We start from the raw sequence: 22,284 nt of genomic DNA, 5'->3' as shown, positions 1-22,284 counted from the left end.
GTCAATGTATCTCTGCCGGTGCTCTGCCGCCACACACACACTGGTCTAAGCAATAGAATCTTTCTTAACTGTCTTACTTAATCAGTAAATTGAAATCTCTTTTTCACGCTCTATTTTTATCCCAATTTTCAACACATTTGACATTCAAATAAATCAAGTGCCCCAATATTTTGCCGCCTGTAAACTGCTAAATGACAATGGGGCACGCATGCCGTGGCTGTGGCGGCACTCGCGGCTCATTATGCCCCGCAATGGAGCGAAAATAAAAAGTATAACAGGCCAAACAAAAAATTTGCAATTCAAAGTAAACAAAAAGCGAGCAAAACAGCAGCCAGAAGTTAAAACAACAGGAGAGGATGGCGTCAAAAGTTGGCAAAGCAGAACGGAAGTTGACATTATTTTTATTTTCTGCCGTTTGTTTTTTGTTTGTTTGTGTGTTTTCTTTTGATGTGTGTGTTCCTGGGGGTGGGCACATTTTTGGGTGGCATTTCAGGGGGTCCAAAGAGTGGCCAGCAAACAAGTTGCCACAGCCACCCACTGGGTATTTATTCGGGTATGTGGGCGGGGTCCAGGGTGCGTCAGAGCCAAAGCCAAAATAAATGCCAACAAGGATAATTCTGGGGTAATCCGATTTAGTGCGTTGCCCGCTGCTGGTCCTGCGGATCCGTGGCACACACAAAAAACCCTCTTGATTATGTGCCACCAGCCCACTTTAGGACCTCTCCCTCTGCTGTATCGTTGTCCTGGCCAGTGTCCTGGGCACTTACTTGCCAGCTGATGCTGGTTATATGGCCTGCAAAGCCCAGAACAGTGGGATGCTTCGATGGCACAGTGCTGGATAACCCTTTATTGGGATTTAATAGCTTTACAGGAATTAAATTGAATTTTATGGGAGCCAAGTAGTTCTCCTATGGCAGCTCCTCCACACTAAACTTCAGTTAAAGGGTTGTTTTAGGGCGGGAAAAGATTTTCTGACAGTTTTCTATAATGTATAATTCAATATTTAACTTCTACATATTCGTAAATATTTTTTCTTATTTTTCCAAATATTTTAAATTTAAATTTATCCCACCGTTCAACCCTCAGTGTTTTTGCCTGCCGTTTGCTTGCGAGTGTGTTCGCTTCTGCAGCACAGACCTGACTTTTTAATGTTGTTTGATGCGTTCCGTGGTCGGTGAATTTTGTTTGGGACCCCCAAAAATGTTGTTTTAGTCACTGCCCTGTTTTTGTGGGTTGCTCCAAAAATTAAAAACATAATTCTCGTGTTGCCGCACGCATTGTAGCTGCCTTTTGCATAATTGAATAGCGTAGTCGGGTGGAATGATGTTATCGAAAGAGGCAGGTTGAGGGTCGGGAGGCATTTGAGTCTGCGGCTTTTGTGTGTCCCCTGCCAAGTGCGGTCTTTAAGACAAAACGCCGGGGCTATTGTACAAATAAGCACGGCCGAAATCCGTCTCAGACGGCAGCAATTGCTCTTGGTCTCTTGAAATGTGCCTTAAAATTGAAAGCGAGCGCTGACCTCGAGTCGTTTTGTCTTTCGTCCCAAAACTTATCACAGGCTCTGCTTTTTGGAGGACCTTCTGCTTAAAGTCGCAGGACTACGCACAAATTTAAGAAGCACTTCCTCCAGAGAGTCGTGGTTATATACTTCCTTAAGTACTTAAACAGCACACGTGGCGTATGCGTAATAAAACGATGACGATAGCTAATCATGGAAGTACATTGATTACCGCAAGACTTAAAGCCATTAATTAAAGCCCGCGTTTCGTTGATTCGATTTTATTTCTTTTGGGGCCCTGGGCATCCATCCCCCGCTTTTCCCTCACAACAGCCGGGGAATCATTTTGCCAAAGAGGAAATCCACTTCGCATTGCTGGCACAAATGTTTGAGCTTCGTTTTGCTTTTTCGCTTAGAAATGCACAAAGGAATTTCAGCACAAAGTGGGCGAATGTGCGGTGGGTTGCCTGTTAAAAATGCATCCGTGCTGCCTTTTTTGTGCGAACTGCATGCGATAAACTTTATAATTCAATTGTGGCTCTCCAAGTCGTGTGTCGTGTGTCAAAGCCAAGGAAAACATACTCATCCTGCTGCTGGCCTGTAATTTTAAAACTAAATTAAGGCACTGGCAGCTTAACCGCAAAACCACCGACTTAATTCAGCCACTTGGTGGTGCAGCGCAGCGGGCAATGGGTTTTTTGGTGAGAACTATAGGTTAACTTGTTTCCAACCGCAAAATACTCCACAAGTGACAACTTCAGTACTGTCCACTCACAAAAAAGGAAAATTCTCTTAGGAATCGATAATATATTTTGTTGACCAATGTTAAATTCATTGTGCAAAATGGTCTTTCTTTGATTGCCTATCTTTGAAAATTATGTCTACAAGTGATTTTCAATAAAACGAACATTTTTTACTAACAACTTTTTTATCAGTGCAAGTTAAGGTGTCAACCTCAATTAGTAAGCCAATTGCAATTAAGCCGTGGAATGTCCTTTGAAGGTCCTGTCAATCAAGTAGCCCCAACCTAGTGACATCCTTCAAAAGGGCTTTTCAGCGTATTATACAGATTGTTGTTGATTGGGTTCTACTTTCGATCGGGTTACAAATTAGCAGTTGATGGGCTGATTTGTTTGTAAAAAAACCAGATAACCAAGGCATACATAGAAAATCCAGTGCTTGATATTCGATTTTATTTTCTTTTCATTTTCGTAAGAAACCCAGATGAATTTCAATCAAAGACATTTTCAGTTAAAAAATGTTTTGAATGCTGCGCCAAATTAATAAAAGCTTTAAGCTTTGAAAAGACGAATTCACCTCAAGGTAAGAGTCAGTGGTTCAGGTCCAGGATCGAGGCGAATTCGAAGGATACTGAGCGAACTAGAATGACTCAGAGCGAATTCAAGAACAATCTTTGACAGTCTGGCAGCACATTCCGGATAAGCCGCTAGAGGGCGCTCTGTTTTGGGCGCCAATTCAAATGAGTGTAAGTTTAAGTGTTTACCATTTCAAAAAATTTAAACTTGTATTTATTTAAATATTATATTTATCGGTGAATAACTCGCAAAACTCTAGCAAAAAAACAAAAGAAAACAATTTAGGCAAACAAAATTCTAAAAAATCTATAGACATATTTAATCAAAACAGGTTTTTTATCAATTTCATTTTATTCAAAAACAATTTTATACATAAATGTGTAATATGAAAATTATTTAGTAAAAATAAATTTGTACCCAAATTCAAGTTCTTTTAACTATTTATTACTTCATACATATACTAGATTAGAATAGTATGTTATAAGTTAGTCACATTTGAAATACGATGACTATATTAGCAGATAAGTAAAAAAAAGGAATTTCAAAGTGCAATGATGAAAGTTAAATGCCTTTTAGCTAGACCATTTTCGGCCTTTCGACTGGCACATTCACCAATCATGTTTCGAGTGGAGTTGGCACTCGCACGTCCGTCTGGCCACTGGATACTCCTCATATTTGCATGACCAGGTGCACCAGGCTCGGGCTCCCTGAATAAGCAGCACATCCTGCGGCCGCAAGCGCAAATACACCTAAGTTCAAACACCTGCTAAAGTTCAAAACATCAAAGGCCACGGCAACCGCAACAAGCAAACAAATGAGGGTCAAACTGCGAGAAAAGGAAAAACATTCTGCCCGTAGGGCTCAGCACGAGCACATGCTAACTCGTACATTTCAATGCGGCACATTAACCCACAGCCTATGCTCGGCAGCCTACCACCCTACCACCCTCCCACCCCTTAACCCCCAACAGCAGGTCCTATTCCTGTTTCTATTCCTGATCCCCTTTCAATTAGGTGCGGCTGAAAGGCGGAGGGACTAGATGAACTTTGACCATTCAACACGTCCATTTCCATTCGCAATGAGGCCATGGGCGGTGTCGGGGCGAAAAAGGATATTCCATTTTCGATTCGAGTATTTTAAGGTGTTAATACCCTCATTATTCGCCTAACCCTTGATCACATTATTTATTTATTAATGTTGCTTGATTCCAAAAGTATTTTATTAGTAATCCCCTTTGGCAACGCCCCTGAGCAACTCGTTTTTTATGAGTTGGCCAACAGGAAGACCAGGAAGTTGCTCGTAATTCTGTTTCCGCCTGATTTACAAATATTTGCATGGCAAAACATTTTTCAACAATTTTGCGGGCAAACTGGTGAAAAAATAAAGAAGCGGCAGAGCTACAAATGCCCAAATAGAACACCACCGAAAACTGCAAGGAAATGCAGAATGGGCAAAGTTGTTGAAATGTTGCTGGCAAACTATTTTTGTGGCCAGTTGAGTCTGATGAGTGGAAACCATTTGGTTTATGCCGGCTTCGAACTGATATTGGACAAGTTGAAGAGGCTAGAGACATTTAGGTGCCTCTTAATTGGTCGGGACAACAAGTAAAATTGGTCAAAAATATAATTTGAGCTGCAGATGTGCCTTTTTTGGCTCATATTTGTATTATAAAATAACTTTTAAAAAATATTATAAAAATTAATATAGCTATCTTTTGATGTTTTTATTTTATATTAAATATTTAAAAAATGGTAATTATGTTATTTCACTTTCTACTTATAGTACTTAATTACTCAGTGAAGCTTTCTTATTTGGCCATGAATTTTATCTCCAGCTTTTCTATAAGGCATTAAATTGTGAGAACACTTTAAGATAATTTTATTAAAATGTATTTTCCCATTGATATAATAGTAGCTATTCTTCCCCTTTTCTACTCATACAATTTATTGACTAAAGCTTCTTTTTCCTGTCTAATTTGTCCATGAATTGTGCCCGAGTTGTCTTCCATTTCATTGTTGCCCTTTGCTTAGTTTGTTCTGCAGTTTGTTGCCACTCGTTCTGTTTGTTTATTTGCTCAACTCCTCGCCGTGCGGGAAAGGACCCTTCCCTGCTGTTTGTTTGACTTCCTGGCGGTGGTAAGTAGTAGTTTTTATGAGTCGTCCTTATGCGTTCGCCTGCCTGTTCAGTCCTCCAGTTGACGGGGGCCAAAGTTCGGGCAAGTTTTGCAATTTGCATGTCGGTCTGGCAAAAGACTTTCGAGGACCATTAATAATCAGCTGCCGCCTGTTGCTGCACCTGCGAGGGGATCGAGATCCCCCGGCAATCAGGGGCGAATAGCGACGCTCGTTTGATGGCTACAAATCTTGTGCAAATTTCGGCAGACATTGGCGCCTGCCAGATTCAAAGTCCCAGTGTCTGCAGCTGCTCATTATGTTTGCCGCTTGCCCCTCGGCGCGGGCACACAAATCTCGCCAAAGTAATTTACTGGCAACTGCGCAAAGTGCACTCGGCTATTTTTCAAATCCAGAATTGCCCCTGCCAGACGACGGGATCTGGGCTGCGGATCCGCTGACTTCTGGCCCCGAGTTGGAATCGAAATTGAATTGCGATTGATATTGATTGGCATTGGCTGCGTGCTTGAGCGACAACTCGGCCAAATCATGTGCAGCCGGGCGGGGATTTCGCCGGTTAACTTTCGCTTGTTGTATGTAGTTCCTCTCAGCCGACTCCTTTCGCCCCCCGAAAACATACATAAACAAACATACATCGCAGCCCGTCCAGGATCCTCGTCGAACTTCGGGGCTGCACTTCCCTTTTCGAGTGGGGAATGGCTCGAAATCGAATTTGGAGTCCCTCAGCTCGCAGGATATTCGACTATAAGTTGTGTATTGTTTAGTCAAGTGCAGCTGCTCCTGCAGCTTGTTTATGTGCTGTGTAAATAGGGCTCGGATGGAGCCAAGAGTGCGCAAGTTAAATGGCAGCCCGGCGCACAAAGTCCTGCACTTTAATGCTGGCCAATTCGAGTTTTGTCAAATTAACTCGCTAAGTGAGAGGTCCTTTTCCACATTTTTCTCGGCGATTTATGATGGAACATTGACTCAAGGTTTTATTTTTCAAAGAATAACAATAAAATCATATTCAGTTGACACTTTAAGTATATTTTGTCATTAATTTCTTTAGATTTTCTTAACATTTTTTTTTTAATTATTAAATATTTTGAAATATATATTAATACAAACTAAGGTAATTTTAAATCTTTTCAGAGTTTTATAAATTTTTTTTTAAAGAGGTAGAGAGTTGTTTTAATTTATGGTACAAATTGTCATTAACTTAAAATATCCTAAACTCAGATCAAATTCATTTCGAGGTATTCAATTATAGGTATCTGCAAGATACTGCAGAAACTCCCAATCCTGTAGACGGACCGCCTGAGGAGCTAAGCTGTATCTACCTCCACCAACTGACACTGGCTGACTTGCAAATTTGCACTAATTAAGGCGAACAAATCGGAGCCAGCACACTGTGGCCAGGTGCGGAAGCAATCAAACAAACGCAGTAACAGGGATTGCATTAGGATGCATACAAAAGCACTCCAGGACACCGGGGACCACAAAGGTGGCCGGGCCAACAGGTGACAACCGGGGCAGGAGCAGCACTTTCTGCCACAAAGAGCTGAGTGCTCCGTGTTGGGATGGAGCGAGCAGGAGGCAGGAGCAGAGGCAGCAGGAGCTACAATGGCAGTTCCTGCCAGGACAACGATGGAAACAGGAAATCCTGGCGACACTAAAAATATTTTCTACCGAATTTACAATATGAAGTGGCTGGCTTGGGCTGGCTGCCAAAGGTGCTCGCTGCTACAAGTAATATGGCATAGTTTAGTGTGTGTGCTGCCACAGAGCTCGAATAAACCAGGACTCACAAACTCATATCGTATGTATACAAAATGTTGCACTTCATTGCGTTGACAGAAACAAACGTGGCACCAATGCGCCAGCTCCTCCTCAGAACTCCGCCCCTGGAAAACCCCATCTGTTGCTGAGTGCATTTCGAACATAATTTTCAATTTTCATGCATGTTTTGCCATTTGCTCGAGGAGTGCGAAATTGTTTCTCTGTGACATTTTTTGATTTGCTTAATGGTCGCTCGGTGAGTCAGCACTGCGAGAATGGACATTTTATTTAGGTCCCTCTTAGTTGAAAAGCACCCGGCATTTTGTGCAATTTAAGTATCAATACAAGCTTTAGAGTGCAGGTTTTTACTATATTTTATAAGGATTTTCATTGGATTATGCTTGCACAAAAAATATAAGTATAAGTAAAGGCTTTTTGCAAATATTGCTATTTCTGCAAGCCTGTTAGGAGCTTATATTTTTTAAAATACATATTCAAATATTTCAAGGGATGGCATTTACTAACAAAGCTCTTTAAAAAACTATTATTTTTTAAGTAAATAAATTAAGATAAATTGCAAATCAGTTTAGACTTGTATTTCCCCCATTTAAAAGTACATTTTAATCCCCAACACATCTGCTCTTTGACACCCTCTGCTCTAAAGTGGCCGCCATAAAGGCTTTATTAAATGTAAGCTCGTGACGTTTATTTGTTTTTTTGTTAACAGCATATGCCACTCATGGCTGTAATGTTCCCAAAAATCACTTGGCTAAACGATTTAAATGGGTCCCTGTGAGCCGGGTCCACATCGTTTGATATGCGCTTTGAGACAAAGGCCAAAAACCGCTTAAAATGTGTGCCGGGGCACACAAAAAGCCCGAAATCCGTGTTAAAGTTGCAGCCGAAAAAGCAGGCCAACAATGGGCGAATTGTACTGGTTTCGCGGGGGGTTTTCAGCTTTCCGGGAGCCCCCTTCCAGGACCCCTTTGGACTTGGTTCCGCAGGCAGCATAATTAATTGCGGTAATTAGTGTGTTGGCAACAAACAGCAAACACACGAAAACATTCAGCAGAACAGCAAGGGAAACCGGCTGAAAAGGCGGGGACGCGGGCCCTGGCGATGCATTTACTTTATACAAGATTTGTGGGCCCGCCGACTGTGGCATATTAGTTAGTTTTCGTGGAGCAAGTTTTATTTACGACCCTGTGTATATAGAGACCGACTCTTGACTGCCGACTGCTGAAAGGCCGCCGGCGCTAATTTAGTTGGCCGCCTTGGCATTTCTGCGGCATCATTAGAAGGCGGAAAATGATTTTTATTGCTAAGCAAACGGAAGGGGGAAAAGCGACAGGGCGGGGATGTAGACTTCAAGAAAATCTCGGTAGCTAATAAGACAGAAAATATCCTAGCTGCATGGAAAGGATAGCTTAACCCCCGAGGGCCCCAGGCAGCCGGACTCCTCTTTGCTGTTCGCTTTAATTGGTCACTTGGCGAGCACAGAAGAACAATTTAATTTTCACCATTTTCTTATTATCTCTCTGCCCCTGTGAAAAGCGCCGTCTTCGCAGCTCGCCTTTATGTAATTAAGGGCTGGGGGGCAGAGAGGGCGTGGCAGCCGGCAGCCGTCTGTTGTGTGTTATTACCACCGCAGTCATTAAATCTTTTGTGTGTAATTAAAAAATTACAATTTAATGCTTTGCGCTCATTTATTGACACGGCGTGCGGTCGCTGCAAAAGCATCCACATCCACATCCACATCCTCGTCCTCATCCGCCCCGTGGGCAAGCAGCTTCAACGAGCGGAAAATCGCGGAAATCCAAGTGGAGAAAATGTGGAGCATTCTGGGAAAGTGCGCAGGGGGATAATGAAGCACTGATGGAATTCCTAATGATGCAAGCCAGCCCCGTGACTACAAAACGTGTTAAGTGTGTATTTATGGCTAGGTAAATGTGTTAAATCCTAGTATTGCTTGGCTCTTATAATGCTGATTACTTGGTAATGGAAAAGGAATAATTTTACAGGGGAAAGTATGAGAGTGAAGGCAACTGAGGGATTTTAAGACAACATTGTATTTAAAAGGCATTCCATATGCTAGGGAAATATATTACGCAATACTTAAAATTATAATTACCATTATATTTTTACAAATAAACAAATTTTTCTTTTCTTCCTGCTGAAATATTTAGAAGCTCAATTCCAATTTAAATCAAATATTATTTCCAATTTAACAAACTGCAAGCCTTTAGAGCCTTACAAGATAAAATCAATATCTATCATTAAAATTACCCTAACATAAAATCAATAAATACCCATATATTATTTGATTTCAATTTAAAGCCAGTCCTGTGAAAAATGCCGAGTGCTGGACTTTCGATAAGCCCAATAAAAACGAAGCCTGTGTGTGAAAAAAGGGGAGAACTCGGCGCTGACATGGAAATTGCATTGCCCCCATCGGCTCTGATGGCAGATGCCTCCTGGAGCTTTTCGCCGGAGGATGGGGTAGAATAAACTTTGGCCAAGCGTTGATTTGGTCTAAAGGCCCGTGCGAAACTGACCCACTTGCCGGTTTTTGGACGTTTGCAGGCCCAAAATCTATTTTTTCCTTTATTTTTGTTTCAGCTGTCGCGACTCAAACTGTTGACTTAAAGTGTTGATATTCGCAGCCATTGGGTTTCATGGGCCAATGGGGGAATAGCCAGCCCTTTGAAATCACGCTATGCCGAATAATTTGATGCGCGGAGAAATGCTTGCCGCTTTTGAAATTAAAAAGGCGGGCGTATTGTTTCGGTTCTATTTGCTCACTAAATAAGGCCCATGTTGATGGCTCATTGTGATGCGAATGGCATCATGGCAAATGCCAAATGTCGATGGGTCCGCTGATGAAATGAGAAGGGGCCGCCATGTCTGTGCGTAGTCAGAAAAATATTTAACGCGCGGTCGGGCAATAAAAGTCACTACGCACAATATGGCACCAGGCACCACAGACGCAGCGAAAGTACGCATCCGCATCCGCATCCGAATCCGACGTTTGGCATTCGACTGATTTATGTACCCCCCAAAGGTCCCCCCAAAACGCATATGCGGGTCCTTGGATGAGCCCCAGTTGACGGGCCTGATTGACAAACCGCAGTCTTTGCTCAAATGAACAATTTGACAGGCGACCCACAGGCTGTGGAAACTCCAAGTACAGGTTACGCTCGGGCTCGGTGAAGCAGATCAATTTTAACTAGGTTCTGTAACGAGATGACTTTTAATATTCCCTTGTCATCTACTTGAATTTGAAATGATGCCTTGATTATTAGATTATACGTGGGATCCATATAAATACTTTTCATTGTGATAAATCATTGTTTTAACTTTATATACTCATATTTGTCACAAGCCAAATTATTTCTTAATGTTTAACCAGTCAGAATAGCAGAAAAAGGATGTCCAAAAAAGGATATAAGGGTGACTTCTAAAAATTACATTATAATATAAAATAAACCTAAAAAAGGCTGATTAAAACATACAAATTGTGGATTAAAGTGGCTTACTATGAATGTTTAATGTTTATTTAAAACTATATCGTTAAATTAACATTTTGAAGTGGTTTACCTTATCGTTAGTCTTTAATGTAAATCTAAAATAAAAAGAAGATTTATTGCATAATTTAATTTAATTAAAATCATATTAAATATAATAAATTTGGATGGGCCTTACTTAATCTTTACACTTGAACTCCTTTTTTTTATGAAATTGCTTAAAAAAATATTGCTGATTTCTGGTGGGGGCTATTTTTCGGAGCTCACTTGTTTTCTTCGTTTTCTTGACGTCGTCATTGGGTAATATAGCGGGGATATCCCGGACAGTTTTTCTACAACTAGACTTCGATTTGCCATTAGATCTCGACCTATTTGAAGCAGAACATGATGGAAGTCTAGAGATGATGTTGCTCGAGTGCCTGCTGGATTTCTCTGATTTTTTTCCGGTGGGTTCCTGGGGAACGGAATACACATACTTGAGCTGCTCTAGGGGAAGACCCAAGGCCCTGGCCACATAGTCCTTACCCACCATGCAGGTGCCACGAGCCTTCTGATCACAGCCACCGCTCTGGCGATCCGCGTGATGGAACTCAAAGGATATGCCCAGGGGGCAGCTCTTCGGCTTGATGGTGTTCCGCACATCGATCACACTGAAGGTGAGTATGTCCTGGAACACGCCCAACTGAATGGCCTCCTCGATGGCGGCATCGGTGACCAGGAAGCAGCCCAGAGAACAGCCCGAGCTCAGATCCCTCACATTCACGTGGTAGAGATTATCTGCCCGCAGGAATATGGATATTACGATGTCGGTGAGGCAGCGATCGCCAATCAAGTCCATCAGCTGGCAGTGGAAGCTATCCAGCTGGGTCAAAGACTGTCCCCGGCAGAACTGACAAGTGCTCGAGACCTTCCTCTCAATGTTTTTCGGAGGAGGTACTTCGATACACTTACTGGCCAGCGATTGAACACTGGCATTGAGGCTGTCCACCTGGCTGCGAATGTCGCACAGTTCCTGACTCTGGAGACCATCCAACCGGCGATTCATCTCACACAGCTGCTTGGAGATATCGGTTATGGCTGGGCAGTTGCTGCAGGGAGGAGGATTCGTGGAACACTGGGGCTTCTCCACTGAAGGGCAGGTTTCAAACTTAGTTGAGCACTGGCATTTGGAGTGAGCAGGGTAATTTTGGTTGCAAATTGGACAGGTTTTCTGCGGCTCCACTGAAGATTTTTCGGAATGTGGTGGGGGATTATGGGGCTTATCAAGAGACTGGGATTTGGATTGATTTTGCTTGGAAGGTGGTGGAGATTTGGAGTGATCCTGAGTGACAACTTTTGTTTGAGGCTTCCTTAACCTGCTAGTTCCCTCGCCCGCGGGCACCACAATTATGGGTCTACTGCAGCATCGACGAGCTGGAGGATCTCTTGGCCTTTCAGTTGTCTTCTCATGTTTATGTTCTTTGGCCGGCTGAGGGGTACAAGTTTTTTGGATTTCCGGTAATGGTTCCTGATCACAGCAGACACCTATGATGGGCAGATGACGTTCATCCGGCTCCGTGCACGGGCAGTTCCGGAAGGGCGGATCGAAAACCGGAATTTCCGTGGCCACGGGCTTTTCGAAGGTTACTTTGCATTTGTGCTGACTCTCAGGCTTATCGCAGCAAGAGGCTTTAATGGGTTCCGGCTTTTCTGATTTCTTTGGGGATTTATCACAGCTTTGACCGGAGGATTCCAGGGGTTTATTACTCGCAGGGCAATCAGTTTCTTTTGCCTGGTCGCAGCATTGATTATTAGCTTTAGGTTCCTGAGAAGACTTATCCGAGTTCTTTGCAGATCCACCAGCTGATATGCGACTGAGATGTGCCTGGGAATTTCCAGAACTTCGGTTGTGGAATCTTTTGTGAATGGAACTTTGCACTCGGACCAGGGTTTTCATGTACCTCATATAGGCCCTGTTAGAGTCTGTGAATAAATAATTTTAGCCCTTTCATTTCTATGTTATTTTTAAATATTTCTTACCCCAGTTTCTACCAAAATCGTAGTTGCTTCGCAGACGAGGGAACATCTGCTCTTCTAATTTAAAATCAGCGTTTAGTGGTTGGTTCGAATTCTGACTATAAAATCGGGCTAGCTTGCCCATTTTCCAACATTTTTATATTTTAAAATTTTTCTACAGATTCTACAAAAAGATTTATGCCAATGCTAGGAAAATAAACATTGACAACCAAGCCTACTGAAGTCTTTGAACATACTTTTATCAAATCAAATTACCGCCTTTAAATTTCTGTAAAACATAAATTTATGTACAAAAATAAGACTCAGAGTAGACAAATTGTTGGTTTGGTATTCAGATTAACTTTTATTTTTTGCTCACACACAATTGGCAAACGAAAACCACAGAATATTTAATCTTTGGCTAGGACTTATGGCTTACATTTTACACCACTTAATAGAGGAAATATATTTTATTTCATTGGGCATAAACTATTTACGTAAAATATATATTTTGGTGTAGTTTTGGCAACGGTCGCTTGCCTCTGTTTTGTGGCAAAAAGGTTGTTCTTACTGTTACGTACGAGTTGTATCGTTTATTTAAGCCCTGAAAATTTACACGAGGAAATGTTTATTTTGGCTTCGGACTATCAAAAAGATTACGTTTCATATAAAAATTTCAAATGCTCCTGTTAAGCTCTTTCAAATTGTTATTTATTGTTTGATGCGTTTGATGCCTTACTCGAGGCTTTAGATGAAAATGGACATCGAATAAGGGAAGGAATATGTGTATGTATTTAACTCTTGCAGAGTAAAATAATTCATATTCATTTTTCTAAGCTTTGGCAACTTTGTGAATATATCTTTAAGATTTGGCAACAAAATTTCGTTTAAGTTGCAAGGCTTAAGCTCGGCAGGAAATCTTCCAATACGTGTTAAAATGTTTACTAGTTTAATTTAAATTTCTCACGAGAGGAAAGTTGAGCAAAGCTTTAGATTTGCATCGTTTTGGGGAGCCATTGATTTTCTTTAACCGCTATGAGGATTTGTTTAAATATAATATACGTTTTCCTATAAGTTCTCCATAAATATCTTTCAAATCGAAGCATTCAAAGCTAAAAAGAAACTCTCACTAAACTTAACCTTAACCTTTCGGGTTATTTTAACGCACTGAACTTAAGAGTTAACCCATTTCTTAGACCGAGCAAATCAGACAGAAGAGTGTCCCCGTGGACACGGCTTAAAGCTATACAAAGCACATGGGGGTTAAGGGCCTGGTTTCCGGTTCCGCTAGGAGCATCACCCGTCATCCTTCATCCGCCTGCAGAATCAGATTCATCCTAGGTTCGGCCGCATAAGACTTATAAGTGTTAGAAGACCCAGGAGGATGGACGTGGGCCGGACGATCCCCGAAGAGGCGCGGGGCTCCAGGGACAGTGTCTTGTACTTCTCCACCCTGGTGAAGTCACTGAAGCCGGCCAGGTTACGAGATGCGGCTCGAACCAGGTAGTTAGTATCTGGCTCCAAATTCGTTAGAAGGAATGTTGCACCTGAAAAATAGATTGAAGGAATTTAATCATTTAGAAAAATCGTAATTAAATTTAAATAAAAAATAGTTATTAATCTATAAAAGTACATTTAAAAAAATGTGTCTAGAATATTTCAAAGACTATATTGGAATTTTTGATCTAGAATCTGAATTTAAGAAGAAACGTTCCTGACATATTTTTATGAGCATTTTGTTCTTGATTTAAGAATATTTTTCTGAAAATAAGTTTCCTATGTAAAATCAGTTTCCTAAATTATATCTTATCTTAACTTGTTCTTTCCTTTCTTCATCTTTCATAACTCACCCTCTTCGAAGGGATAGTCCTTCCGCCTGGCATTGGTCCACTTGCCCACCTCCGACTTGAACTCCATTTCGGTCATGTACTCGATGCGGAATCCGTTGACCCCCATGGGACTGTCCGGCGGCCCCCGAGGAGCACTTAGGACCACGTCGAAGGTGTTCGAGTTGAAGCCGCGCAGCTCGAAGTTGGTCGGAGCAGGCGGCTTGTCGCCCTGCTCCAGTCGCGTGGTCCTCTCGATGACGCCCAGGTCGTTCTTGGCACGACACCTGTAATTTTCGAAGGCGCTGGCGTTCAGCACGTGGATGGTGAGGCGGGACCAGTAGGCGTCCGTCTCGATGGTGTAGGTCCTGTTGTTGCTGTACAGCTTGTTGTGTTTGCGGTACCAGGTGAAGTTGGCAGGCGGCTCCGCCAGAGCCTCGCACATGAGGGTGGCGGTGCCATTGATGTAGGCGTACTTAAGACTCACAAAGGGCGTCTTCGACCAAGTGGGCTTGTCTGTACAAAGAATAAATCTTGAATTAAGCAAATACCTAAGAAATATTCCTCATAAAGTAGATAGGCAATACATTTTTAAATCAAAATATAAGCAGTAGAGTGTTTGCCTTTCTGCAAATCAACTAGAAAACGCCTAAGGCCGCAACTGGCAAATGACAGCTGAAAGCGCGGCGCTCAAAGGTATGCCATGGAAATGGAAAAACCATGTCCGCTAACCATAAATCAGTTGCCAGCCAAGTTAAGCCATTAGCTGCATGTGTGCCACGCCCACTGGCCGAGCATCAGGAACACCGACCGACCTCCGCATGCAGATCCATCAAAGCGGTCCTTGTGCCGCCAGTGTAATTCCAACATTTTCGTGCTCAAAAACTATTTACCGCTCAGTGCGTCGCATACTAAGCGCAAACCCAAAATTTCAAGCCCCCTTCTACGAAAAAAAAACAAAACGCTGCTCCAAGTAATTTCGACAGGTCACCCCTCACTGCACCTTGTGACTAGGTAAGCCCAAAAATGTAAAAAAAAGTATTAACATTTTAAAAGGCCACTTTAGGTCCAAATAGGCCAAGCTTATATAAAATATATGTTTTTAGAGTAATATAAAAGTAGGTCAATAAAATCAATAAAACTGTAAGGCAACATTTGTAAACTTACAAAAAAAACTAGAATGAAAGTGAAAAAAAATTGAAATTTATCATAAAACAATTGTAAGTGTAATACTACATTTAATTCCTTTTTTTTAATTTATAAATTGTCAGAGTTTTTTTAACTTAGTAATATATCTGTACTTATTTTTGCATCGCTTTAATAAGATAAAAAAAAATCCCAAAATATATTACCCCTGTCCCAGTGTGCATTTCTTTTTTGGTATCTTTTTTGGAAATCATAAATCACACTCACGTTCGATTTTCATCAAAACTGTGCGCTCCTGCATATCGGAAGCAATCGAGTTGACTTGGTATGCCCGGCACGCGTACTCGCCGGTGTCATTCTGTGTTACCTTGTTGATGAGCAAACCATCGGCCAGGATGCGGAACTTGGAGTCGTCGGCCGCTGCACATGGAATGGAGTGGAAAAGGGCAGACACATAGTTGGGTTTTCGGTTCGACATTCCCCTGGGTGGTGTGGGGGTGATTGGGGGGATTGGGAATGCAAAATGCTCATTATCTTCGGGGGCTCTTACCGCCGGCGCTGATGGGCTGTCCATTGAAGTGCCAGGTGACATTCGGCTGGGGCTCGCCCTTCACCTCGCACAGGATGGTGGCCTTCTCGCCCTCCTTGACCGTCATCACGGTGGCGTTTTCCGTGAATGTAATTTTCTCTGGGCGTGTGCGGGAAAACAATGCAATATTAATGACTGGGACTGGCCCCACGGCCTCCGGCGATTCCAGCACTTACGGTACACAATCAAATCGAAGGATTTACTATGCAGACTTCCATCAGCAGCTTCGCAGGACCAATTGCCCTTGTCGGCCAGGGCGATGTGGGCGAAAACGATTTTCAATTGTTCTGCGCAGGGAAAATAAACAATCGAACGCGACGGCGAGTGAAAAAGAAATGGAAAATGGGAAATTGAGTGAGGAATACATGGAAAAAGGTTAAAAGGGTTCCGCAAAACAAAGGGTTGATACCCCCTAAGTACGGTCCAAGGTATATTAGTATTCGATTCTATGAGCGGGTCTAATTGAATTCTACTATTTAAAATATAGGTGTATTATTAAGGCATTACTTAGAAGGTGTTCTTAAAATTGAGTTGCTTGGCTTTTGGAGGTGAGAGAGTATTTCCACTTTATAAAAATATTTGCAACTCAGACCCCATATTAAATTTATAGGTTCTTTAAATGTATTTAAGAATCTTTTCCATTTATTCCCTTACCTTGCGCAATGCTCGGTATTCAGCTGCAAAGAATGTGGGTGGGGAATTGCAATTAATTGCGTTTGTTGTGCCAGTGGCCTTGTGTACACTCGACCCCTGACCCCTGACCTGCTGCCCCGACTATCCATGGCCCTGCAGTGTTTCTTTCTGTTTTATCTAGCTCATTCCATCGCAAGCCCCCCGTATCCCATTCGATCCTTACCTGCCGATGTTTGCTCAATGTGAATGCGTCCTTTGTGCTCGCGTATAATTTCGCCTTTTGGCGATTTCCAGTGCAGCACCACTTTCGGATCCGGACTCCGGCACTGGACGATGAGGGACTCGTTTGTATAGCGCACCACGCTGTGCTCCGCCGGACTGAGGGACAGACTCTCATGGTGATTGGCCCAGGCGACAGCTGCAATGGCAAACAGATGGTGGGGCATATATGTACCATGCGATATAATGACTCGTTAATTGCCCGCCCTGTTTGAAATGTCAACTGAAAAGTTAAGGACAAGTTGCTCCGCCTGTCACTGCAATCGCATTTGCATAACAAGGCAAGTTGCTCGGTGCATTGTGTTTACTTAGCTACTTTAATAGTAGTACTTGAGGAGCTTTGTAAAAATACTGAAGTAGGGGAACAATGAGGAGCATATACGGTGCTATTATTCCTTGTTGTCACACAAAACTCTCATATGTATCTGTTTTAAACTCTTTAAATAATAAGTAGACCACCAAGGTAAGCCTTCCTCCTTGAAGTTGCTCACACTCCACCACTAATTGAAAAACACCATTCTACATTTAGCCACAATCTTCAAAAGACGTGCCAACGAAACATGGAATTGTTTTTCCGATTTTATTTTTATTTATTTGGCATAAATCAGTTGGCACGCAATTTATGTGGGCAATTTATATTTGCAAAAACGGCTGCTAACATACAGCAAACTGCACTCAACGGAGCGAAATCTTTGCCGCAACTCAGACTTTCACTTCTCGTTTGCGCCTCGTCCTGGCAAAATGTTCATTGAAATTTATCACAAGAAATTGCAATTTCATTTCGCCAATTCGTGTCAATCTGCTGGGGGAAAAGAGAGCCGGCAGGCAAACTTGAGGCAGGATGAGGCTGGCAGGTCCAAAAACTTGAGCCAGAACCGGATGCGGATGCGGATGGGCATGGGGATGGGCATGGGGATGGGGATGCCTCCGCAGCCCTTTGGGTATTCGGGCAAAATGTATAGATGCAAAAATTTCTTGCATACTTTTTAATAAAGTTTGTTTCCCCGGCCCCAAAGTGGCAAAGATGGAATAAAAACAAAAACTACGAAACATGATGGGGTGTGGGCCACATGATTGCATCGTTCATTTCGTTGGCAAAAACTTTTGCGTTGCCTTTTTCTGCTTGTGCAAATTTTATTGGCAGCAGTACGGACATATTGAAATTATACAACTACATAATGAAATACCCGCATATATATGCATGCTCGTACTGGGGGGCGGCACCCGAAAAGGAGCCATGCCCAAGGATCCACAGGGTCCAGGAGCCAGGAGCCAGGAGCAAGCCAAGCGCCATCTCGGTGGAACATTATTAACAATGCATCTGGGGCAAAGATGCCCGCAATTAGGTTTCGGTAGTGAAAACTTTGCTGGCATTAATTAGCACAGCTCAACTTGGAATTGAAATGATTTAAAATGTGGGCAAATGAATTCCAGCTTGGCCATTTGAATTGGTTTCTTTTGATTGAATATAGTTGGGGAGGGTTTTAGTTTAAAGTTTATACTCCTATCTCGGTTTCCAAAATTTTGTAGATATTTTTTTGACTACGTATTAAGTCATTTTCCATTAAAGCCACCTCTTTATGTACTTTTACCTTAGTCTTCCCTTGGCAACTTTCTGATATCTTAACGAATCAATGCTGACATCAGCCAGAGTTGCCAAACAATGGGAATATTACTTTTTATCGCGCTCTTGGCACAACTTACACGCCCCCATTTCCGCCCCCATATGTGCTCCATATAGTTATGGGAGCGTACAAATATTTGCATTGTTTGCCCTCACCTGCAGACGCCCACGTCACTGTCTCTGTTGCGTCTGCCTGTTACAAAAAGCGAGGTGGCTATGTGACTTGTTACACGGAGAGAAAAGTATGCTATAAGAAATAAGACCTTAGATTTTGTAAGAAAAAATGAATTGATACTTGGCATGTTTTAATTAAATAATGGTAAATAAATAAATATTTCCATTGAGAAATTTATAATACGAACTATTATATCTACCCTTAAAAGACTTTAAGATCGGTTAAAAAAACGGGAAAATTAAACCGAAGCTTTAGGGACTTTGAAAAATAGATTTGTGGTATAATGCTTTTAGCAACTTTTGAGATTTAATTAAGATTAATTTTATTAAATCAGACATTAAGAGACTTTAGGATCGGTTGAAACAATGCTGAAAATTAAATGCATTAGGGACTTTTAACAATAAGTTTGTAATAAAATGCTCTAGGCAACGTTTGAGATTTAATCCTTAAAGATCTAAAGTCTAAAAATTAAACTTTATTAAATTAGATAAGCAGTGATATGCTTTTAGTAAGTATAGAAAACTAATCCCTTTAGATCCTTATTAAATAAACTTTAATATCAATTCATAACATGCTTCAAGGACTTGAGAAGATACTTGTATTAATATGATTTCCAAAGAATTCCAACTCGGCAACATATTTAATTCCCGTGTGGATCCCAGAGCTCCTGTTGCTGCTCCCTGTCAGCGCTGCTGATATCTTGGCCAGGAGGACGTGGGATTTCATAAAATTTCATGTGCCAACCAAAGTCGCAGCACATGCGAGCTTAATGACAGCGTCACGGAAAAATAAAATAAATATGTGCCAGAGCAAAAGTAAATGTAAAGCAGTGCCAAGTGCGAGAAAAACAAACGGTTAGTGGTAAATCGGAAATGGAATTCCCACAAGAGCGAAATGAAATTATCTGGCTGGCTGTTGGCATTGTTCGGCGGCCTTTATAAATGCATTATGCCGTGCACTCGTGTGCACCGTGAGTTGTGTAAAAAAGGCTACAAAAGGGGTGGAAAAATAACGAAAAAAACACCGGTGAGGAAATACTGCAGCTGGCGTTGGGTGGCCGGGTGTTTGGGCGCCATATACTGGCCGGAGTTGAGATGGAGCTGTTGAGCGGTAACACGTGCGAGCTGCCAAAAAATGCAGCCAAGCATGCAGCGCGTGGGCGACGTCCTGTGAGCTGACGTACATTGCCAACCGGTCCTGTCAGGAGTGCGAATGAGTCCTGGCCGCGCTTTGGGATATGGCAAAGTGTTAACCTGGAAATTCCGTTAAATGAAATGCATTATTCAGCTGCATTCCTGCGGCCACGATATCCCCATTTGTCGCTTATAAAGCTCCGCTGATTTTTCACATTTCCGCGTTTTCATTGTTCTGTATTTATAATTATTAAATTACAAATTGGAAAAAAAAAACAACACCATACTTTCCTTTGTTATTTTTTGAATTTTTGTCAAAGGATTAAAAAGGGCGATACTTATTTTTAAAAAGTCATAACCATTTTCCTGACATCATTGAGCTGTGCAATTTGCCAAAAATTACTTCATTTGGCATTTATTGCCGCTTGAGGCTTCTATTCACCAGGAAAGTGCCGGCATTTATTCATTTGTTTTTAAATTATTCATCCGGAATTTAAATGAAAATTTCCTTCGTTTCGTTTTTTAAGACGGGTCTGCAATTCAATTTCCATTAGCTCGACGAAAAACTTTTTAATTATTTTCCAATGCTTAATGGGGGGACTGGGTACTCGGCTCCAGAATTTTATTTGCCTCGAAATGCTGCAAGTTTTCCTCTTTGTGCGACATTTTTGTTTTGCATTTACTCTGGCAAAAAAGTTTATTATTTTTTGATTTTCCTTTTTTGTTTGTAAGCCCAGTACGCACGCATGCTCTCCACTTCAATGAGAAAGTTTTAATTTTGCAGTTGCAATAGGGCAAGGGGAAAACAGCCAGTGGAAAGTCCCAGGCACCGCCGTTCAATGTGTTTAAATGTCAGCATAAACGCATATGAAGCGCTCTTAACCTGAATTATGCACGGCTTTTCCCCCGTCACAGGCCTATAGGAAAATCCCGGAAAAATAAAAGTAGCATTTGTTCAAGCTTAACCCATTTCTGTCAGGGTTCCTTTTTCGCTTATATAAGTACGTTACGTGGCCAGAAAAGTTGGCTATGGTTAACTTTTTATCAAAAGCCAGACACAGACTATGGAAGTGCCTGCCCAACTCCTCATCAGGGCAATAACCCGACCTAGCCATTATTACCGCTTTGGAATATGCTGGCCAGGAATTTAATTCCAATGGCACACAAAGCACGTAATGCCAAAACATACATAAATCATCAGCGCGTCTCCGCACAAGAATATATTTCCGCTATAAAATGGACGTTTCCGCATTTTGGCCAACTGAAGGAGCCACGTCTTGGTTCGGCTCTCGGTAACTTGGCCATGGCCAGCGGAAAAGCAGGAAAACAGGAAGTCAGGTTGGCTTTTTCGGTTCTGCTTTCCCAGCTGCAGACGCAGTTGCAGTGGCTGTTTTTCCGGTGGCAATGCAGGTGGGTGGGAGAACTTACTGGTGCTTCACCTTGAGATGCCTTTTTAATAGTTTTCCAGCTGACACTTGACTCTCCAAGCTCTCTTCTCTCAGTTTGGCAATTAATTCTTTTTTCCTACCGCCCCCCACCCCAAAACAGTTCATAAATTTTCCATTATGTGAGTGCGCGCCGGAAACTACATTTATGCGTTTTTAAACGCCTCGCAGCTTATAGTTCTCGCAGGGCCTTTGAGGAAGCTGGCGCATATAAATTTGCAACTGTCGGCTGATAAGAACCCAGTGTCCAAGGATGCGGGTGTGGCCCTCTGGTCACTGGTCCTTTCGTTCACTATTCCAATCCCGAAAAGGACACTCCTCCCCATTATTCGCCCTTCAACTCATTCATCAGCATGGTGCGCCTTTGACTTTTGAAACAAAAGTTTTGACAAACTTTACTTTCCACTTGGCAGGAGGAACACGAAGCCAGTTTAAACTGACGCTGTCGCAGAGCTCCATAAAAGTTGGTGCTACTTAAATATTTTAAACATTTTATAGATAAATCTGCGAACAGTGGCTCACTGTCAGTTGCGATTGGGATTTGTGTCACGGAATTTTAAAATATGCTCTAGGAATAGAAAGGGATTTAAAAGCACTTTGTGTTGCTGCCAAAATATTCAGGGAAATATAAAGATATATGTCTTTCTTCTTTTGCCATTTAAAAGTTATTATTTTGTTGAAGAACAAAACCAGAATTCTTAACAAGTTGATAATTTGTGTCATTACTCATGGCCGGTATCTAAACAGTCATCTACAAGATATTTTCTTTTCTTTGCCATTTCACTCCAGTGTCTTGATTTCACTTTTTCTGTGGCACCCCCTGTGACAAACTTGAATTCATTATTTTTGTCCTGTTTCGCAGGGGGCTTAGACCATTTGTTAGGCAAATTTGGCGCAAAGTTGCAACACGACAGGCGCCGCATTAATCATGGGCCATCAAACTGCATTAATCGTGGCATCAAGTGTCTCCGCTAATTATCCTGGCCAAGGATAGCGTCGTCCTAGCCAGGGCAACACCATAGTGGGGCACTCTTATTGGATGGCTTCGCTCTGGCGCACCTCATGAAGTTGTAATTGAAACTGTTTTGGGCGCACATTGCGTATACGCAGCGTGCGACGTGCCACAGGAGCTGTAAAAATAAAAATCAAATTTCGCCCCGCCTCGCCATCTCTGCAGTTGGCTGGCATGCAATTTTTAGTTAAAACTTTGT

The 22,284-nt window shown here is 42.1% G+C and overlaps 2 protein-coding genes across 3 annotated transcripts in view; both read right to left on the bottom strand.

Moving 5' to 3' along the window:
* Positions 1 to 10,343: 10,343 nt before the first annotated feature.
* On the bottom strand, positions 10,344 to 12,454 carry LOC108027887 (uncharacterized). 2 transcript variants are annotated; one of them, XM_017099505.3, is made up of 3 exons: positions 12,248 to 12,454; positions 10,754 to 12,190; positions 10,474 to 10,682 (listed from the first exon to the last, which is right to left on the bottom strand). In XM_017099505.3, exons 1-3 carry the CDS (start codon positions 12,366 to 12,368, stop codon positions 10,624 to 10,626), a joined length of 1,617 nt encoding a protein of 538 aa, XP_016954994.2. In that variant the 5' UTR covers positions 12,369 to 12,454; the 3' UTR covers positions 10,474 to 10,623. The 2 variants fall into 2 exon arrangements, with proteins under 2 accessions (XP_050741030.1, XP_016954994.2); XM_050885073.1 differs by having other exon boundaries at positions 10,344 to 12,190.
* A 106-nt stretch (positions 12,455 to 12,560) lies between these two features.
* Positions 12,561 to 22,284, bottom strand: part of LOC108027888 (neural cell adhesion molecule 2) — a 68,852-nt gene continuing 59,128 nt past the window's right edge. The window contains exons 2-7 of the mRNA XM_017099506.3: positions 16,641 to 16,835; positions 15,961 to 16,071; positions 15,746 to 15,883; positions 15,463 to 15,615; positions 14,074 to 14,565; positions 12,561 to 13,770 (exon numbers count right to left, since the gene is read on the bottom strand). Coding sequence (XP_016954995.1) covers positions 13,556 to 13,770; positions 14,074 to 14,565; positions 15,463 to 15,615; positions 15,746 to 15,883; positions 15,961 to 16,071; positions 16,641 to 16,835 — 1,304 coding nt within the window. The 3' untranslated portion in view covers positions 12,561 to 13,555. The remainder of the gene's footprint in view (positions 13,771 to 14,073; positions 14,566 to 15,462; positions 15,616 to 15,745; positions 15,884 to 15,960; positions 16,072 to 16,640; positions 16,836 to 22,284) is intronic.

This window comes from Drosophila biarmipes, chromosome 2L (genome assembly GCF_025231255.1).
Source record: "Drosophila biarmipes strain raj3 chromosome 2L, RU_DBia_V1.1, whole genome shotgun sequence".
NCBI classification, from domain to species: domain Eukaryota; kingdom Metazoa; phylum Arthropoda; class Insecta; order Diptera; family Drosophilidae; genus Drosophila; species Drosophila biarmipes.
Note: the sequence above shows the minus strand (reverse complement) of the source record. Positions and strands in the feature narration are given on the sequence as shown.